Source organism: Fringilla coelebs (assembly GCF_963513975.1).
Source record: "Fringilla coelebs genome assembly, chromosome: 3".
Taxonomy (NCBI): Eukaryota; Metazoa; Chordata; class Aves; order Passeriformes; family Fringillidae; genus Fringilla; species Fringilla coelebs.
The window spans coordinates 94,507,098-94,523,959 of NC_140030.1; the positions used below are offsets into that span (position 1 = coordinate 94,507,098).

Here is a 16,862-nt window from a genome sequence, read left to right on the forward strand (position 1 = left end):
AAAAGAGCTGGCATTTGGGGAAAATAGAGGGCCCATTTGATAATGCTTCACTTGAGCGTAAGAGGGTTTCCCCTGTGGGTATTGTCCCAAAGAAAGCTCCAGGCAAGTTTAGAATGGTTCATTACTTGTCACATCTAGAAGGTGAGTCAGCTAATGATTACACTGACTCCCTTTTGACTTCAGCCTCATGTGTTTTCAATCTGAGAACCGTGCTCTCATCAAGTCAAATACCACTCACCACAAACAGAAATACAGAAGATATCTGCTTTTCAGATGCTCACAGCACAACTGTAGTTCTTTTAGCTGTCAGGATTTTCCTGGCGCTTTGCAAATCACATTTTTGGTAGCTAACACAGAGCATTCACAACCCATGTTCAGGGAGTTGTCGCTTTTCTATAATAAAGGACAGTTCAGAGATCTGGCACTTGCTTTACTGAGATTAGTCTCCAAAGAGCCCAGTATTGAGGCCTTGAAGGGATCCTCATAAAATCCAAAAATCTGCTTCCACAAGAGTTAATTCCCCAATGTCTCCCCAACCTGGAACAACACTACCTGGTTTAATTTGCCTTACACAGATATAAGAAATAGAACTGGCTACTCCAAACAGTTTTTGGTGCAGGCTAACTATACTGGCCAATGATAGTGTATTTTAATCAGATGGTCACTTAAACATTATTGGTAAAGTTCTCCTCGCTGAGGCCTGTGTCCCTTGCCAGAGGCTAGCAGGCTTGACAGAAGGAGAGAAACAAACTCCTTTTATCAGAGTAACATGAGTCAATATGTGGAAAGATACTTCCATCTGCTCTGTGTGGCTGGTGACATGACCTTACCGTACAACTTGGTATACATTTGTAACAGAACAGATAAAACAAGATGGCTCAGCTACTATCGTTTATGTTCCACGTGTATGGGGAGCTCTCTCAAGACATTTTCTATAGGAGCAGCTAAGACTCACCATGGAAATTCCGAGGGGAAAAACATGTTGCTGATTATATCGGAGAGTTAATGGCACAGACAGATAACTATGGTGCAATTCCAAAAAATAAACAAATTCTCCTTCTGAAACTGTTCTCCAAGGAGATGCATTTGGTCAGGTACAGGAATCGCCAAAGGAACCTGCTGTGTCCAGCAACTTGCAGACACACACAACCTACTAAACCCAACCTGTGAGTAGAGTGGCCTGTGCTCTTTCTGCATTAATTCTGCGTCCCTGTATGTTACCAGATCCCTGGGACTTTCATGGTCTGTGGGCAGCAAATCGGCTGAGCCAAAAGAGAAGGTTCCACCTGACTAGGCCAGGAGGAGCTATATTAAGCTTGTCTCAGCTGGAGGTCATTCTGCATATTTTGAAGGCTACTTTCTTGGTAGCTGGTCAAGCAACCAGTGACCAGAAATTAAGAACCTAATCTGTATAACATCCATAATACTCAGAACACTTCTGAAGTCCAGACCCTAGCATATAAAGTTCTTAATTTCCAAAATGTTTGCCCAAAGCCATTTCTCTCAGGGCCAAGCAGGCTCTCGCATTTGTTAAGCAGTTGCTTCATGTCTCATTTCCAGTAGGCTGCTGGTAGCCCTGCAGCCAAGAATTCATTTCCACAATTCCAAAACATTTTTTGATACTTCCTGACCAAACGGCTTTGCAGTAGAAATTGGTTTCTGTCACCATCTGTTGTTCCATAGTTCGGACAGGCTAACATTTTCCTTCAAGAGGGAAAAAGTTGGGGAGGATGCATGGCCAATACTAATGGAAGAGATATTCTTTTCCTTACTGTCACTTTATAGGGAAAGCTTGGCCTATTTCTCAGCAGCTGTGAAATTGTCATCAGCAGGATTCTTTACAAAGCTTGGTAGCATATGGAATATATTGCTCACTTCTTAATACTATAGAAAACAACCTTGCTGCATAACTGAGCTAGGCAAAGAAAGCAGGTGCTTGATAAAAAAAAAATTCTTCATGCATCCAGCCTCTATAGACTCTGCAGAAACTCTAGGCAAGGATATTTTGGAGACAAGTATGGGTTTGAATTAACTAAATAATATTTTACAGAAGCCCCTAGGCTTCAGAGGTGGGACAGTCCCTTAAAAATCAGCAGGTGAAATCACTGTGCCACAGGATATCATACTCTGCCATTCACAAAGCCAACGTTCACATTCCACACCAAAAGGAAGTGCCACCCCACCCCGCTATGTAAGACATTAAAAATTGCTCTGCAAGGGTCCCGTCTTCATTTCTGATGTGGTAAGAGACTATTTATTTAGCATCAGTTTTAGACCATCTCTTTCTGTCACAGCCTGGCCTTATTTTTACAGCTTCTTAACCAAGAACTAAATTAAACAAAATAATAACAATAACAATAATAATAATAATAATATAATAAGTCCATGGCATTCTGGTAACCTTACAAACTGACTTGCAAACACAGGGCTAGAATTGCAGGAGTTTAGGTTCTCACTACAGGAGACACACAAAGAACAAAGGGTAAATAAGCTTGTTGAATATGCTGGTCTTTAAGTAGTCAAGAGCATTGCAAAAAAAGCATGAAGATAAGATGAAGTACCAGAAAAGGGATTATGATGTGCTGCAGTTATGTGCACAGTGCTGTATACTCCCCACTGAATGTCCACTCAGCCATCCCTGCACATACACATACAGATATATTCATGGTCATCTGTGCCCTGCTGCACCTAGAATGGCCCCAGCAGGTGAAACCAAAGGGCCACTTAGGCTGATTGGCTTGTCCAGGCCCTTGGCAAACAGCAGATGCTTAGTGAAGGTCATGGAGCAGGGGTATAGTGACAATTCTCCAGACTACTCTTCCCAACATCCCTCTGTTTGTGGCTCAGAGACCTCCTTTAACAAAATACATACAATTTTTCCAGATTACTGATCTGCTTTTAGAAATCTTCACTTGCAGTTACAGATGATTACTCAGAGCAAGGTTCCCCAGCTACATTGCATGTTTCTTGTACTAAGTGAGCTATTACATGTCGATATGGAAAAATCCAGCCTGCTGCCCTCATCCCAGAGGGAAGGGCAAACTGAGTGTTTGGGCAGCCCGTGCTGCCTGAGCTGCTGTACAGGTCCTCTGTGCACAGTCCAGACAGAAAAGAGGTCTGCTGCAGCCATGACAATGCACAGCAGGAAAAGTCCCTCTGTGATGGTGGAAGTTTGGAAGTGCTGTCCTATAGGTTATGATTTTGAGTTGCACATAAACGATTAAAGCCATAAATACACATCTGTCATCTGTGGGGCTCTGAAGCTACCCTTTGATCTCCTCTCACTGTTTAGATAAGTGGCCTTTTAGCAAAACAGGATAGGGAGTGCATTGCTGGACACTGAAGAAGTACCAGCTATGTGGACAATCACAGGACAGCATGCACCTGTCACCTCCCCACAGTAATGCAGCGAGAGGGTCATTGCTCTTCCAGAGGCATCCAAAAAAACAGTTCTTGTTCACAGTTCAATATGTTTGCTATTTATGAACCTCCTCATTGCTCAAATATTCTTTGCTCTGTATTCTTTACTTTTGCTCTTTAACACCCAATAAAATGAAGCCAGAAAAAGAGAGGCCAAAGGGAAGTGCAGTATCCAAGAACAAAAGATTCTCCTAGCAGTTTCACACTCTATTCATGTAATACACAAACCAAAAATAATGCAGACTAAAGCCTACTATCTAACTAAGGAAGCTTAAATAATATTTAGCCCTTTCTATCATCCAGAAATCTCAAAATGCTTTACAAAGGTGTGCAGAATGGGAAGAGCCAGAATATAAGCTACTCCTAGGCATTTGCTCTTTCCATTAGACTGCATCACCACCTCCAAGTATGAGGAAATTCTCTTGCAGCTGGCATGGAGAGATGCGTATGTGCATTAATGGAATAGTTTTTCCTAAATTCCCTATGCACTGATTGCTTTTAATACATTGGTTCAGACACTCTATGTATAAAAGAAACAGTATACCATGCACCAATGTTACTCTAACTAGTACCACATGGGCAAGCAATACTTTGTGAAAGATGCAGTCCTCCTTTCAGTTACAGTAGGAATGTAGTCAATAATCAAGCTATAAATGCCTCTTTTCAAAACCTTGAAACACGGAAAAAGTAGGCTTAACAATCATCAAGAAAAAAAATAAAAAATATGATGATAGAGGAAACAAAGATAAAACCATGAAGAGAATTGTAGAAATAGAGAAAAGTCAATGCCTTCCTCCAAAAGAGACAAGCTTGCAGATATTATCCCAGAAGGAGTGCTTCATAACAAAATTCAAATGCCAACATGGAGCAGAAATACTTGGAAAGCTCGAAGTCTTACTTTCAGCATGACCTGTCAAAATCAGCATGGAGAGCAAAGTCAGTTGATGAAACATTCCTATGCCAACCTGCACTCTCAAATCAGAAAGCTTCTGTCAACAAGTTCTGGTCTGCTACAAAAGTGGGAATCAACAGTAACAGCCGAAAAGGCTGACGATCGATGCCAGATTTTAAAATATTTGTTGAACAACCTATATTTTGCATACATCAATGCCTATGGGCTTCTGATCAAGGGCCATGGCGAAAATAAACAGCTATCAAAACAAATCTTTGTCAAAATTTTTTTTATTTGGTTGGGTTTTTTAAAGGTTTGCAGTGAAAATACTATTGTTCAGATCAAAAAAAAAAAAAAAAAAAAAAAAAGGCAAAGAAAAGAAAAAAAAAAACCTACCAAAATTTGATCTCCACTCTCTCCAGTTAGAACTGTTGGTGTTTGTGTAAACTCAGTTCAGGGAAGACATAAATAGCATCTTTTTAAGCTAATGATTTTCACCACAGGCCATTTAAAACAGGTGTTAAGAGTGGCCCTGAAACAGATCCCATCTGTGTTCACCTAAGTTAGCTTATTTTTGTTTTGCTCCATTTTAATGTATGTATACATCCTGTGTTTCCAGCTTGTCTTTCCAGCCCACTCCCATCCTCCGCACTCCCAATCTGTCAGCCAGACTCCAGGGACAGGAATTAAAAATGACCACGTTTAAAAACTGTACCTTCCTGCATAACAGTCTTCACAGGAGCAGAAAGACTAAAAAGCTAAAAAGTTCCCCATGGTCTTTGCCTATTAAATCCCACAGCTTGCCAACAGCAGGGCATGTTTTAGTGTCAAAGAACAGGGCACTGGCTTGCGCTTCTTGTGATGGAAGAGCTGGGGTACTCCTGTCTCTTTACATTTTACATAACACTGTTTGTGGAGAAAGTTGACAACACCAGGATGCTCAAAAACACCCTGTACTATTACACAGAGGAAGCAAGATGCTTGCTGAGAAATAGTGCTGACAGCAGAATACGGTTGATTCAGCACGGGTGATAAAAGCTTATTTTTGGTTGGTTCAGGCAGTATTTGATTAAAGTAGGACTAAAACCTCATCAGACTTGCTTAAAAATCATTTTACACCCATCCCATCAGTCTGCATCATTCTCTATCTTACAATATTTTCCACCATTAAACAGAAAGAGAGGTAAGTTTCTGTTGATCAGATCAGCAAAGAGGTAAGCGAAGTCCTTGAAAAGACTAATGCAAAAAGTAGAAGGAAGGATTCAGTCAACTGGCAACCAAACAGAAGCCTCCTGATATTTCCCACTGAGAAGTAACAGGATCTGGGCTATAGATATGTTTGTCAAACATATCTATAGCAGGGATAATTAAGTTAGTGCAGCACTAGGTGCATGCTTTGAAGTGTTCATGCAGTTGCTATACTGACTTTTCTTTCACCTGGTAGGTTAAGCTCACCATCTCACACTTATTTGCAGACTCATGACCTACCCTCTGTCCTCATTATCACTTCATTTCTGGTAGCTGAACATCTTGGAAATTATATTCAAAGGTTTTGTTATAAATAAAGAAGACTAACAGAAGCCTAAATAGAGACTCCTGTCACCGAAGAATAACTGCCTGGAACTTCTTATGGCTCCTTTCTGCCAAGGAGTTCGCGTAACTTTACAAACAAACAAATATTCTTCTAAGGTAGGTATTGCTATTTTTTCCTTTTTCAAGGCCTCTTGTGATTAGCATCCAAAACCTTGATCCCCAATTTCCTGTAACTGGAAAAAAATGGGGAAACAGATAACATTTTTGCCCTCCTTCACAAAAAAACCCAAGGATGTTTCAATTTCTATACTGGTATCCCTCGGAATGACAGGGTCAAAATATAAACCAGAAAGCTTTAAACTCCCTGTCTTTGGCAGTAATTTTTACTCCACAATATCACCAGCAGTGATACCTTTCCTATAAAGATCAAACCTAATATGATGGTGAGAATTCTGCTGGGGTTTCTGTCACGGGCAAGAGCAGCACCTGAGTGTGCAGAACCTACAGTAATATCCAGACTCATTCCCACTGATCTCAGTGAAGCCAAGACATTATCTTGTATGCTCTTCCATACAGCTGGGGAGTGATTTTGTATGCAAAGATCTTCACTTACCTACATCCTTCTACAAATCAGAGTTCTCTGCTGTCTCTTTTTCACCCAACTCAATAGGGGGCTTATCAGCGGTCTCCACTTTTCTATCTAGGTTTCTAAGGCAAAAATAATCATTACCTTTATTTAAATCAGCGTGTTTCTAACTGGGATGGGACCCTGCACACACAATACAAGTCACAAGACAGTAACTGGATCATGACTGGAGCCCAATAGACTGGATCAGGATATTCATTCCTGAATTTCTGCCCACTCAAAAGTAACAGGCATTAACTTCTGAGCAAGAGACACAATTATGATAAAGACAGCATTTGCTCTTGTGCCTCCTCTGTTATACAATTTCTACTTATTCTGTCAGAGACATGCATTGTGGGTATTTATGGATCTGAGAAATCCCAGATCAGACATGAGCACCATTGACAGGGCAGGACACTGCTGTAACTGTCCTTGTAGTGTCCATCCTGTGGGAACACACGGCTCTCATTTTCCAGTAACATAAGACAAATGCATCCATTTTAACCTATTCATTTGGCAAAAAAGAAAAAAACACCCCCTTGCTGCATTTGGTTGTTGCGCCTTTGCCTTTATTTCCAAGTTATTTCTTAGTTACTTGGATTATTGTCCCTAGTATTTCATTTCTCAGGACACTAAAAGGCTGGGTGAAATCATATCTCCATTTTATATGAGGGCAAAAAAGTCTCACCCAGAATCCTCTACCTGCACCCATTAACAACCCATAAAACTGCCTTAGAAGAGTCAAGCAGCAGACTTGCCTCCGATAACTCAGTTGTTTTCAGAAAGGAAAAGCAAACAGGCAAGAGGGGGCTCAAAAGCTTGCCCTAAAATAGGAAACCTTACTCCAAGCCCATCTGAGGAGCAGCACCTCACCGGCACTGATGTGAAGCTCATGGCCTGACGGGCAGCCAGGGACCCCACGCACGGAGCCACTGTCAGGAGCAAGGGAGACTGAATGTCCTCCTACATGCAAACTAGAGCTTCCATTTTCTGCCAAGTTACCCCCAATGATTAGAATGTTCTGTAATTTACCCTTAAAGGCCAGTCATGATGGGATCCACCAGAATGGATCTGTTATCTTTTACCTCCGCACATACCCCGTGTGTGCCTTTCATAAGTAATATGCTTTACCAGATGAATGCTGGCAATATTTTCCACTAATTGCAAGAGTTACTAAACTGAACCTTAACTAAAATTAAGTTGACTATTAAAAGCTCAATGAGTAACCCAGCAAACGGAAGCCCTGTGCATAGGATTTAGCAAGCATGCAAGTGATCTGGCAACCACCAAGGCACAATACTCGCTGAACTTCCTATACCTAAAACTGGTTCCATACAATAGTCATACCTTTGTGATGTATGATGAACTAATGCTCACAATGTTTGGGTGCACTAAAATGCCAAAATAAATGTATAATAATTCAAGCATGCCATCCTGAAAACACAAAGTGAGAAGATTGAAAGTTACAGGTTAATTTACAACATATACTCTCCATTAAAATAACAGAGCTCCCTGTATCAGTTTTAAAAATACATTAATAATATCCTTAGCTATTAAGGTGTCATTATCATAGCCAGTCATACATATCTTACCTATCTGTATATAAACACTTCTAGGCTTTTTAAGGGGCATACACTGCATATGCCATTACATGTTAAGTTTATTCATTGTATATAGGCTTTTCATGATTGCAGTTTCTAAATTTACAACTATATCTTTTTTGTGCTTTTATAATTTCTAGACTATGCTTCTATACAAATATGTTCTATATTCTGTATCTCTGTTTTCAGCACTGTACACAGGTCCATAAATCAAAAGCAGCAAGAAATAATATTAAGATTGCACACAGCCCAGCTATCTTTAACAAACTAATAAACTAGGGATTCCCTGAGAAGAATTCTCCCTCTCAGGGAAAAAAAAATAAGAGAAGAGAAGAGAAGAGAAGAGAAGAGAAGAGAAGAGAAGAGAAGAGAAGAGAAGAGAAGAGAAGAGAAGAGAAGAGAAGAGAAGAGAAGAGAAGAGAAGAGAAGAGAAGAGAAGAGAAGAGAAGAGAAGAGAAGAGAAAAAGAAAAATATTCCTATCTAATAATGTGGATAAAAGGTACTTTGTCACAAAAAGACAAAATGATTTGGGAGAAATTCTAAGAGATTTCCTAAATACTGTCCCCATTAAAAAAAAAAAAAAAAAATCAGTATTTTAAAGAAGAGAAGGTCAAAGTGGACATATGCAGAGTTACGCGAAAGAGTTAAAACCATTGATGAAAGACTATTTGCTGATAAGGATACATCTATTTGAAATAGCATAGCATTTGGGACTACTCGAACAAAAGTCTACAGAAAACTGATAAATCAAGGAACTAGCAGGATTTAAACAAACAACAGACATGGCTGAGAACACATGAAATGTCACGAGTACAGCTGAGAAATAACTGATGGCACAGGACCACTTACTCTGCTACTAACAAGACATTTGCTTTGGCCTGGGCAGAGCGAGACAGCTATCAATCCTGCCACAGCTCCAGAAATGCTCGAGACTGAAGCCGTAAAAAAAGTGGTTATTATTTCTGGGTGTGCAATTGGAACACCCCAATAAGCCTGGCTTGCAAAAAACAAAATATCCACCATGTATCACACTCAGGTGAAACCCTAAGTGACTTCTTGCAGAAAAGAGCTCTTCCTCCAAAAACTGCCATTACAAGACACCAGGGCCTGGATTCTCCAAGTAAACCTCTGGAAGCAATGCTAATTTCACATCCCAGTGCCCAGCTTTCAGGTGCTGTTCCTGTGCCATGGAGCCCTCAGCCCTGCTAGCCACTCCTGTGCCTCCGGTGCCATCACTGAGCAAGAACAATCCAATGCTGCCAGCAGGAGAAGGCCAAGGCCACACTCATCTGCAGCCCTGCTTCATCTCTAGGAGCTCCATTTTTAAGCAGTGATAGTCAAATTTTTTAGTTTTGGTACCTTTTTCAAGGTTCCCAGGCTGCTCCTAAAAGAAACCTACTGGAGGGTCCTTTCCTTCAAGGACACAGCTGGAGAAAGTGAGAGATATCACACACAGAAATCCACCATTTTGCAACAAGAGTTTGCACTTTCTGAAGTCTGCTGGGATGTGAGGGGAAAAATGGGAGCAGAGAGGCTCAACCTTGTCAGGATGGAAGTGTTTGAGAACATCCAAAGAAGATCTTAGGCCACCTGGGAAAGCTGGATATTGAAAACATAGACACTCACACAGGTTAGGCAACTTCTAAGGTTAGGTGGCAGTTCAGTGGGGATATTGAGGATCTCAGTTTGGGCTTTCAATGCCTAAATCCCACTTAAGTCCCACTTAAGGCATCTAATCCTTTTGTGGATATGGGCCTAAAGCCTTGCCAGGAAGGAGAGAGTCTATTGCATGCAAAAGCTGATGGTCAGTGACAGTCTGGCTCTGTTAAAACTAAACTACACAGAGAACGACCTTATTTTGTACAAAGGAATAATGCAGGATAATCAAAGACGCGTTCTAGTCATGGAAAGTTAATGGAAAGTTAATGCAGCTGATACAGATCACAGTCCTGTCTTTAGACCCTATGACAGTTATGCTGACCTGGAGAACATTACAACCCATAAATCATGGGTCTTCAAAAGCTCGTGGGAAGAAGCACATTTGGAAATGTTCAAAAAGACAAAATGACTACAGAAATTCTCAAAAAAAACACCTCTCTTACTCACACCAGCTAAGAGGCATAACCAGAAAGGAGCAGAAATTTATATAACACTGTAATGTTTACAAAGGGTTAATAATTCAAAGACCGCTATTCTGTTATTGAGTGACCAACTAGTTTACCATGCTCCATGGAATTAAGTAGTTTTAGTCGAGTCAGGAATCCATCTGGCAAAAGTTACCAATTTATTTCTCACTTACCTGCAGTGTTGTTGGCTGGCTCAGCGATGAAGTAAAGTGTGAGTGGATGTGGATAACAGTTTACCCTACACTCCCTTCATCTTGTATCTCTATATCACAAACCCATTTTTAATTTTCTAAAGGTGCCTGTACTTACCCCTCCTTGAATTTAGTTGAAAAGACTGTGAATGTGGTATTTTCATACACAAACTATCTTACTGATAAAAGTAATCTTAGCATAAAAGTAGAATAGAATTGCAACAATAAAATACAACTTAATGTTACTATTCTATATTACTGTTATCACAAAACAGATTTCATTAATTATTGCTCATTATTTTCATGGTAAATATTTTTGACAAATTCCAGGTATGCACTGCATTTAACTGACTGCAATCACTAAGATTCCTCTATGGCTAAAACACTGAGGTCTCCATTTTGGGGATTCAAATACATCTTCCCAGAGCTCTGCTTCAAATGAAAACTCTCCTGCAGCTGCCCATCAACCAGCATCTGACCTTTATAAACCATGGGAGAAAGAGAGAGACATGCTTCCCAGTTCTTCCTATCATCTGCAGATGGGCAAAGAGTTCTGGCAGCTCACTCGCTAAATCCTGCAAATTTTGCATTACAAAATCAGTATTCAATGCAAAATACAGGAGAGTAGAATAAGCACGTATGTCACAGATTGTAAAGGTGCCAAACATACTTTAAGCAGAGGAAAACTGCCCATTCTCCCATGCCACTGAAGTCCATGGAGTCATAGTGCACTCCTTCCTTCCTGAACACTGCATTATCCCCTCCCCTGAAACATGGTTTCTTCTGGCAGGCTCAAAGATTCCTAAAGCCCCCACCTGGTTTTCAAGGGCTGAAGGAATTTTTGATGCTTTGTAATCAGCTCATGGTAAGGAGGCCAGTGTGGTTTCCCTGATTTACTTGGATATTGGTCTGGAGTCTCACTGTGCTTTCACCTGCATTTTACTTTCAGTTCTGGATTCTTTCCAGGACAAAGACGCAAAGTCAAGGTGCGATCCTTCCTGTCCAGCCACCTCCTCCCTTTTGGTAAAACGTTAATATACTGCTATACAGGAGGACACCAAAACACTCTTAACATGAACAAAGTCAAACAACAGAAAATATTTTGCAGTTTGGCATTCTTCCCCCCCAAATATTCCTATGTAAATGGTTTCCCTTTAATTCTCAGAAGTATGTCTTTTCAATAAAAGTCAGTCTATTTTTGTCTGCTGTTAATCTGTGTATAAACTAAATCTCACCTTCCCGACTCACAGAAGCAATTGCCCCCTTGGTCTGACAAGGCAGCTCAGAAAAATAAGGAGAGCAGGATTTCTCCTGCATCTATCTATGCATTTTAGTGGCAACTCGTGCTTGGCTGAGACTGGTCAGCTGTAAGAGACTGATGAGAATTGTCTGAAATACTTCTGGTTGAAAAATATATAAATCAAAATTACTGGTAAAACAACAGAGATGTGTGTGACATGTATGAAATATAGAAATAACCTAGAAAAATAAAAATAACCAAAGTTCCAGCCTAGGACTCTCACAATATAAGTTTTCCAAGTAATATAAATGTCACAAAACATAAATACACAAAACAGTAAGCCAGTACACTGCAAGAGGACAGCATTCTGCCTAGAGAACAGTAAGGGTTAATTTTCTTGAAGGAGTTTAGGGGGCCATGAAAGTTGTGAATTTAAATTCACACCAATTTGAAATGTTATATTAAATAACGCACAAAGTTAATTTTGTTTGCATTTCTTATTGACTACTATTCCTATTCCAGGTTCCTCCTTATAAAGGACAGGCATATCAAGGAAGCAGCACCCAGGAAAAAAATTAAGGGAAAAACATTAGTGGAATGCAGCAGGTTTGGAGGAGAGACACATTTATGCAGAGAAAGTACTTAAGCAGGGACACTGGTGCCTGTGTCTGTGGGTACACAGAGAGGTTTGGTGAGCGCATGCCCGGGCAAGGAGGATTTGGTTATGGTCAGAATTTGTGAGTGACAGCCATGTGACAGCTGGGAGTCAGCAAAGATTTTGTAGGGATGGAAATTCCTGAGACAAGACACTCGACTGCTCATGCGATCTGCATGTGCCTATCGTCATGCTATATTATAATAGCTGACACCATGGTTTACCAGTTTTCCATGAGAGAGGCTATAAATTAGGAAAAGGATTTGAGGCACATTGGATGAGAAATTAAAGTCATAACATTTAAAAACAAAGGGATAAATATAACTTCTTTTCATGCTATTGAAACAAGCAAACAAAGATCTCCAGTCAAACCACACACCACCAGTAAAACCTGCATTTCTATTATTTACCTTCAGTGACAGGTTATTTTTTCCTTAGAATATACTTTTTTCTTACTAACTTATCTTAAAAGGTCTGAATCCTACAAACATACTTAATTTTTAGTATGGAATAATCCCATTGATTATTCACGTACTGTAGCTATTCCTACACTTTCAGGATCAGGGCCTAAGTCACAATGTACAATTAAGCAGAGGATTTTCCAAAGAACTGGTTCATTTGCCCTTCTGGAGGTCTTACACAGACGTGAAGCCACTGGAGATGTGCATTTAAAATCAAACCTGAAAAACCGAAATACTTTCCCTTTAACGCTGAATTCAAGCCAATACAGTATCACATGACCTTTACCGTAATTTCTATTAAAATAATTTCATGTCTGGTTGCTTCTGCTATCCTGGCTCATTTGTATTGTTTACAACAAGTCATTGCTCTCGACAGTTAGTGGTGGCTGAATCCATGGTTACCAGTTTTTACATTCACTGGTTAAATGGAATGCAGCTCTTCAGTGGGGTTTCATGGAGAAAGCTCTTAAGAAATCACAGTCCAGCTATCAATCAGGCTAACCTGGGAGAAATTAATCTGATAAGCAGAAGTATCGCTGTGTATGAAAAATTTATTGAAAAGGAGCTCAAGGCATTTATTAGTTGCGGTTGCCAAAGTGGACACGTTTGGGTCAGACTTAGTACAGGGAAGACTTGGGTTATGAGGTCTATGTCTGACATTCATCCATGTTGTGCCTCCTCTGGCGCTCACTGCTAATACAACTATACTGTTCAAGGGTTTAAAAAAAATAAAAATCTCAAACACTTATTTCACCAGAAATGTGCTCAGAATATAAATAGTGCTTAAATACAGGTTTAACCAGACTGCAGTCCCGTCAAAGTAACTTAAACAGACACAGACAAGATAGTAAAACACAAAATAGACAGCCTTGAGTAGAATCCAATTAAGACAAAAAACACCCCAAACAGAGCAACATTGCTAACGACTAAATTAAGCCTGCAAAGAAATATATTTTATTGCCACCTAAAAACAATACGGACTAATTCCGTTTGCCTTGTTATTTATAGTTTGGCGTAGGGTGGGGTTGCCAAAATCAAAGAGCAAAGCAGAAACTTATTTGCAATATGGATCCCCAAATCCTTTAAAAATGCCTAAAAACATAAGAAAAGTTCTTTACAGTTTGATGGCTACAATATTTGTCCCACAAGCTACATGACAGCAACAAATAGTTAAATCAAACATATTACTACCAGCTCATCTACTGCAAAGTCACTGTATCAGAAGCCCGAATTGATTTGTTTCCTTAGAACAAATTGAAAATGAATGTAACATAACATCCGAAAAAATAAATCCCTCCTGCTCTGCTAATCGGATATCGTATAATGGTTGATTGCAGCTTTGCACCGTGCTATTGTTGCCTATATCATACATACTTACAGGTTCTGGGTTCTTCCAAGAGTTTGGTGCAGTTTCAAGGACAAATGTCTTAAGGAAGTCTTTCTACTGTGCAGCAGTGATCCTAGCTCTGATCTCATTACATGAGCAAAGTGCTACTGCTGACAATATAAAGGAAACTTCCTGCATGAAGAAGAAATCTTGGAAAGTCTCAGGGTTAAAAAGGCTGCTTAAATGTGCTGCTTGATTTGCTCCCTAGTTGTGTATACACAGTAGCAGCTGATCTCTGTTTGCAGCCCTGCAGAAAGAAACCTTTGCTGAAAACCAATGGCATCACATTTCAGTGGAGCTACTGCCAGGCTCTGGAGAGCAAAGCAACCTTTGACAACTTCACCCAGTTCAAACCACCGGCATTTGCTGCATGTCCTGCAGGACTTTTAAAATTGTATATTTGCTGCATTCTTTTTATTAATGCCACTCTGAAATCCTGCATCCCAGGCAGCCGTGATACAAGCAGAAGTCTCCGTCACTGTAATAGGAGGTTCTGACTGTGTCAGGACTGTGAACTGCAGAATTCGCCACAGTATCTTTTGCTTTGTCTTGATTGTGGCATTTGCAGATGAGAAGCTGTTAGCTGCACTCAAAAGCATTTTCTGCCTTAGAATTTCTAAATTAAGTGCAACAGGCATCCTGTTTATCCTAAATTAATCCTGAGCCTGCCCTGCATCAGTCACGCACTGCTCAGTGCTTTTTTTCCTGATACAGAGTACAAATCAGAAGATTTGGGGAGTGGAAGGTGGCTCGTTCTTTTCATTTAGTATTTTATCTAGAGTCAGATCTAGCCTGGTTCCTGTTAGACTAAAACCATGGAGCACAACATCCCAAATTCTGCAAAATTTGGTATTCTGACTAAAGCTTCAGTGTGGCTTCAAATATCTGTTAGTGGCCCCTTAGCTCCTGCCTCGGCCCTCCAGAACCAAACCAGAGATGGGCAGAACCTGCACCAGCTTCTGCAGCTCTTACTGCTGTCCAAGCAAACTGGTAAGACCAGAAAAGCAGCATTTAAAAAGAATACATCTACTACAACTATTTCAACTCTTAACTGGGAAACAATACTCCAAACACATCCTCACATTTGATGTTAAAGAATTATCAATAATTAATTCGGATGTAGTTGTTTCACCATTTAGCCCAGGGTGATTCTCCAAAGAGCAACTGGGACCACACATTCCCCTGGCACTCAGAGCATGACCGTAGAGCTTGCATGCTGCTTCTCAAACAGGACCTACTTCTCTCTCCAGGACAGCCAGAAAACCTCAGAAACAAAATTTAGAAGAATCCCTTTTAAAAAAAGTGCACCATTGCAGGGTTTGGTTAGGAGGAGTTGAGGTTTTTTTCCTGGGCATTTGTGAAACTGATTAATCACCACCCTTTTTTCCCCTCAGGCACTATGACTATTCTAGCTACTAGTATATTGCGTGTTATTTCTTTAATATTTTGAACTTTATTCCAAAGGGCAGAAACCAAAACTGACAGTACATCAAGACAACATGCTCTGTGATTCAAACAGCAAAATAATTGAGATCCTGTGCATACACAACATCCAAGTCCGTGTATGCACGTTGCACACGTGTGCACACACTCATTCACAAGCACAAACAAGTGTAAGGGCTTGTGGCCCAATTTTATGACATACTCATAGTTCATGTCCTCACCTCCCTTCAAATTAAGAAAAGGTAAGAGGAAGCAAAATCTGATCAGTGAAACATCCAAAATCGTTTTTGTTAAAAGTAGGCCATTTACAGGAGGGTAACCATATTGATTCAACATGCATTTCTCCCAAATCTGTCTCTCTCCTTTGGGAAAAGGATCCTGTCCACCCCTGGACTGTGTCACACCAGAGAAATGAAAGTGCGCGGTGGCATCAGCAGGTTTAATTTTGCTCTTTTCCCTCAAGGGACACTGCAAGGCAGCGACTCAAAATCTTGGCTATGAGGCAGGGCTCACTGTCTGCCTGCGTCACCTCCGACACATAACCTCACCTTTCGCTGCCTAAACTGACACCGCCACATTTAATGCATGTTGCAAAAGCACAGCTTCTGTCCCTCTGTTGCTCAAGCTGTGAGAAAGGGATTGCGTGCTTGAGAAAAGTAAGGACTAAAGCTCACAGCTGTGCATCCTGCTCCCAGATGTGCCATACAAAGGGCCACGAGTGACCTTGAACCGCCTGCTCTCTGTGCTCCAGTGCCCAGCCTGCTGCCCACACTGCACAAAACTCACTCACAGCACTTGTCCACCTGGTCCCTTTTGACTCTAGCATAGCAAAAGAGGGCTTTTTTTCTGTTGGAAATTCAGCACAGACTAAAACAAGTTCTTTTTGCCAGGTGAAACTCAAGGCACTAATTTAAGACAAGTAAAAAAAATTAAAATCCCAGTGGAAACAGGATTTCAGTGAATGAAGTTTCCCCCTCAAGAGCCTCTAAATATCCAACTGTCAGCACAGAAAAGCTGAGACTTCTGAATGCTGCATGAGTAGTAATATGACTATATTATCCAGCAGTCCTACCCCACACAGACCCACTTGTCAAGGCTGAAGGACATCCACTCTAAGTTTGACTCCACTCCTCCTTACCTCTCCTATATAACCATGCCCCCTTGTCACAGCTGGGTCATCACAGATCCAGGGACACAGCTCCTTCAGCTACCTTCTTTTGTAAAAGTATACACAAGTCCTGAACATGGGACAAACTGGAATTGCAGAATCTTTCTCCTCCCAGCCCT

The 16,862-nt window shown here is 40.6% G+C and overlaps 1 protein-coding gene across 7 annotated transcripts in view; it reads right to left on the reverse strand.

The window, feature by feature from the left end:
• The window catches only part of ESRRG (estrogen related receptor gamma), a 370,366-nt gene that overhangs the window by 346,627 nt on the left and 6,877 nt on the right, over window positions 1-16,862 (reverse strand). For 2 of the 7 annotated variants that reach the window (XM_084203436.1, XM_084203435.1), the window contains exon 1: window positions 14,124-14,340. The exons of 4 other annotated variants lie outside the window; for them this stretch is intronic. In XM_084203436.1, coding sequence (XP_084059562.1) covers window positions 14,124-14,221 — 98 coding nt within the window. In that variant the 5' untranslated portion in view covers window positions 14,222-14,340. Of the gene's footprint in view, window positions 1-14,123; window positions 14,341-16,862 lie in introns of those variants that run through there. One more of the 7 variants, XM_084203442.1, reaches the window with a different exon arrangement.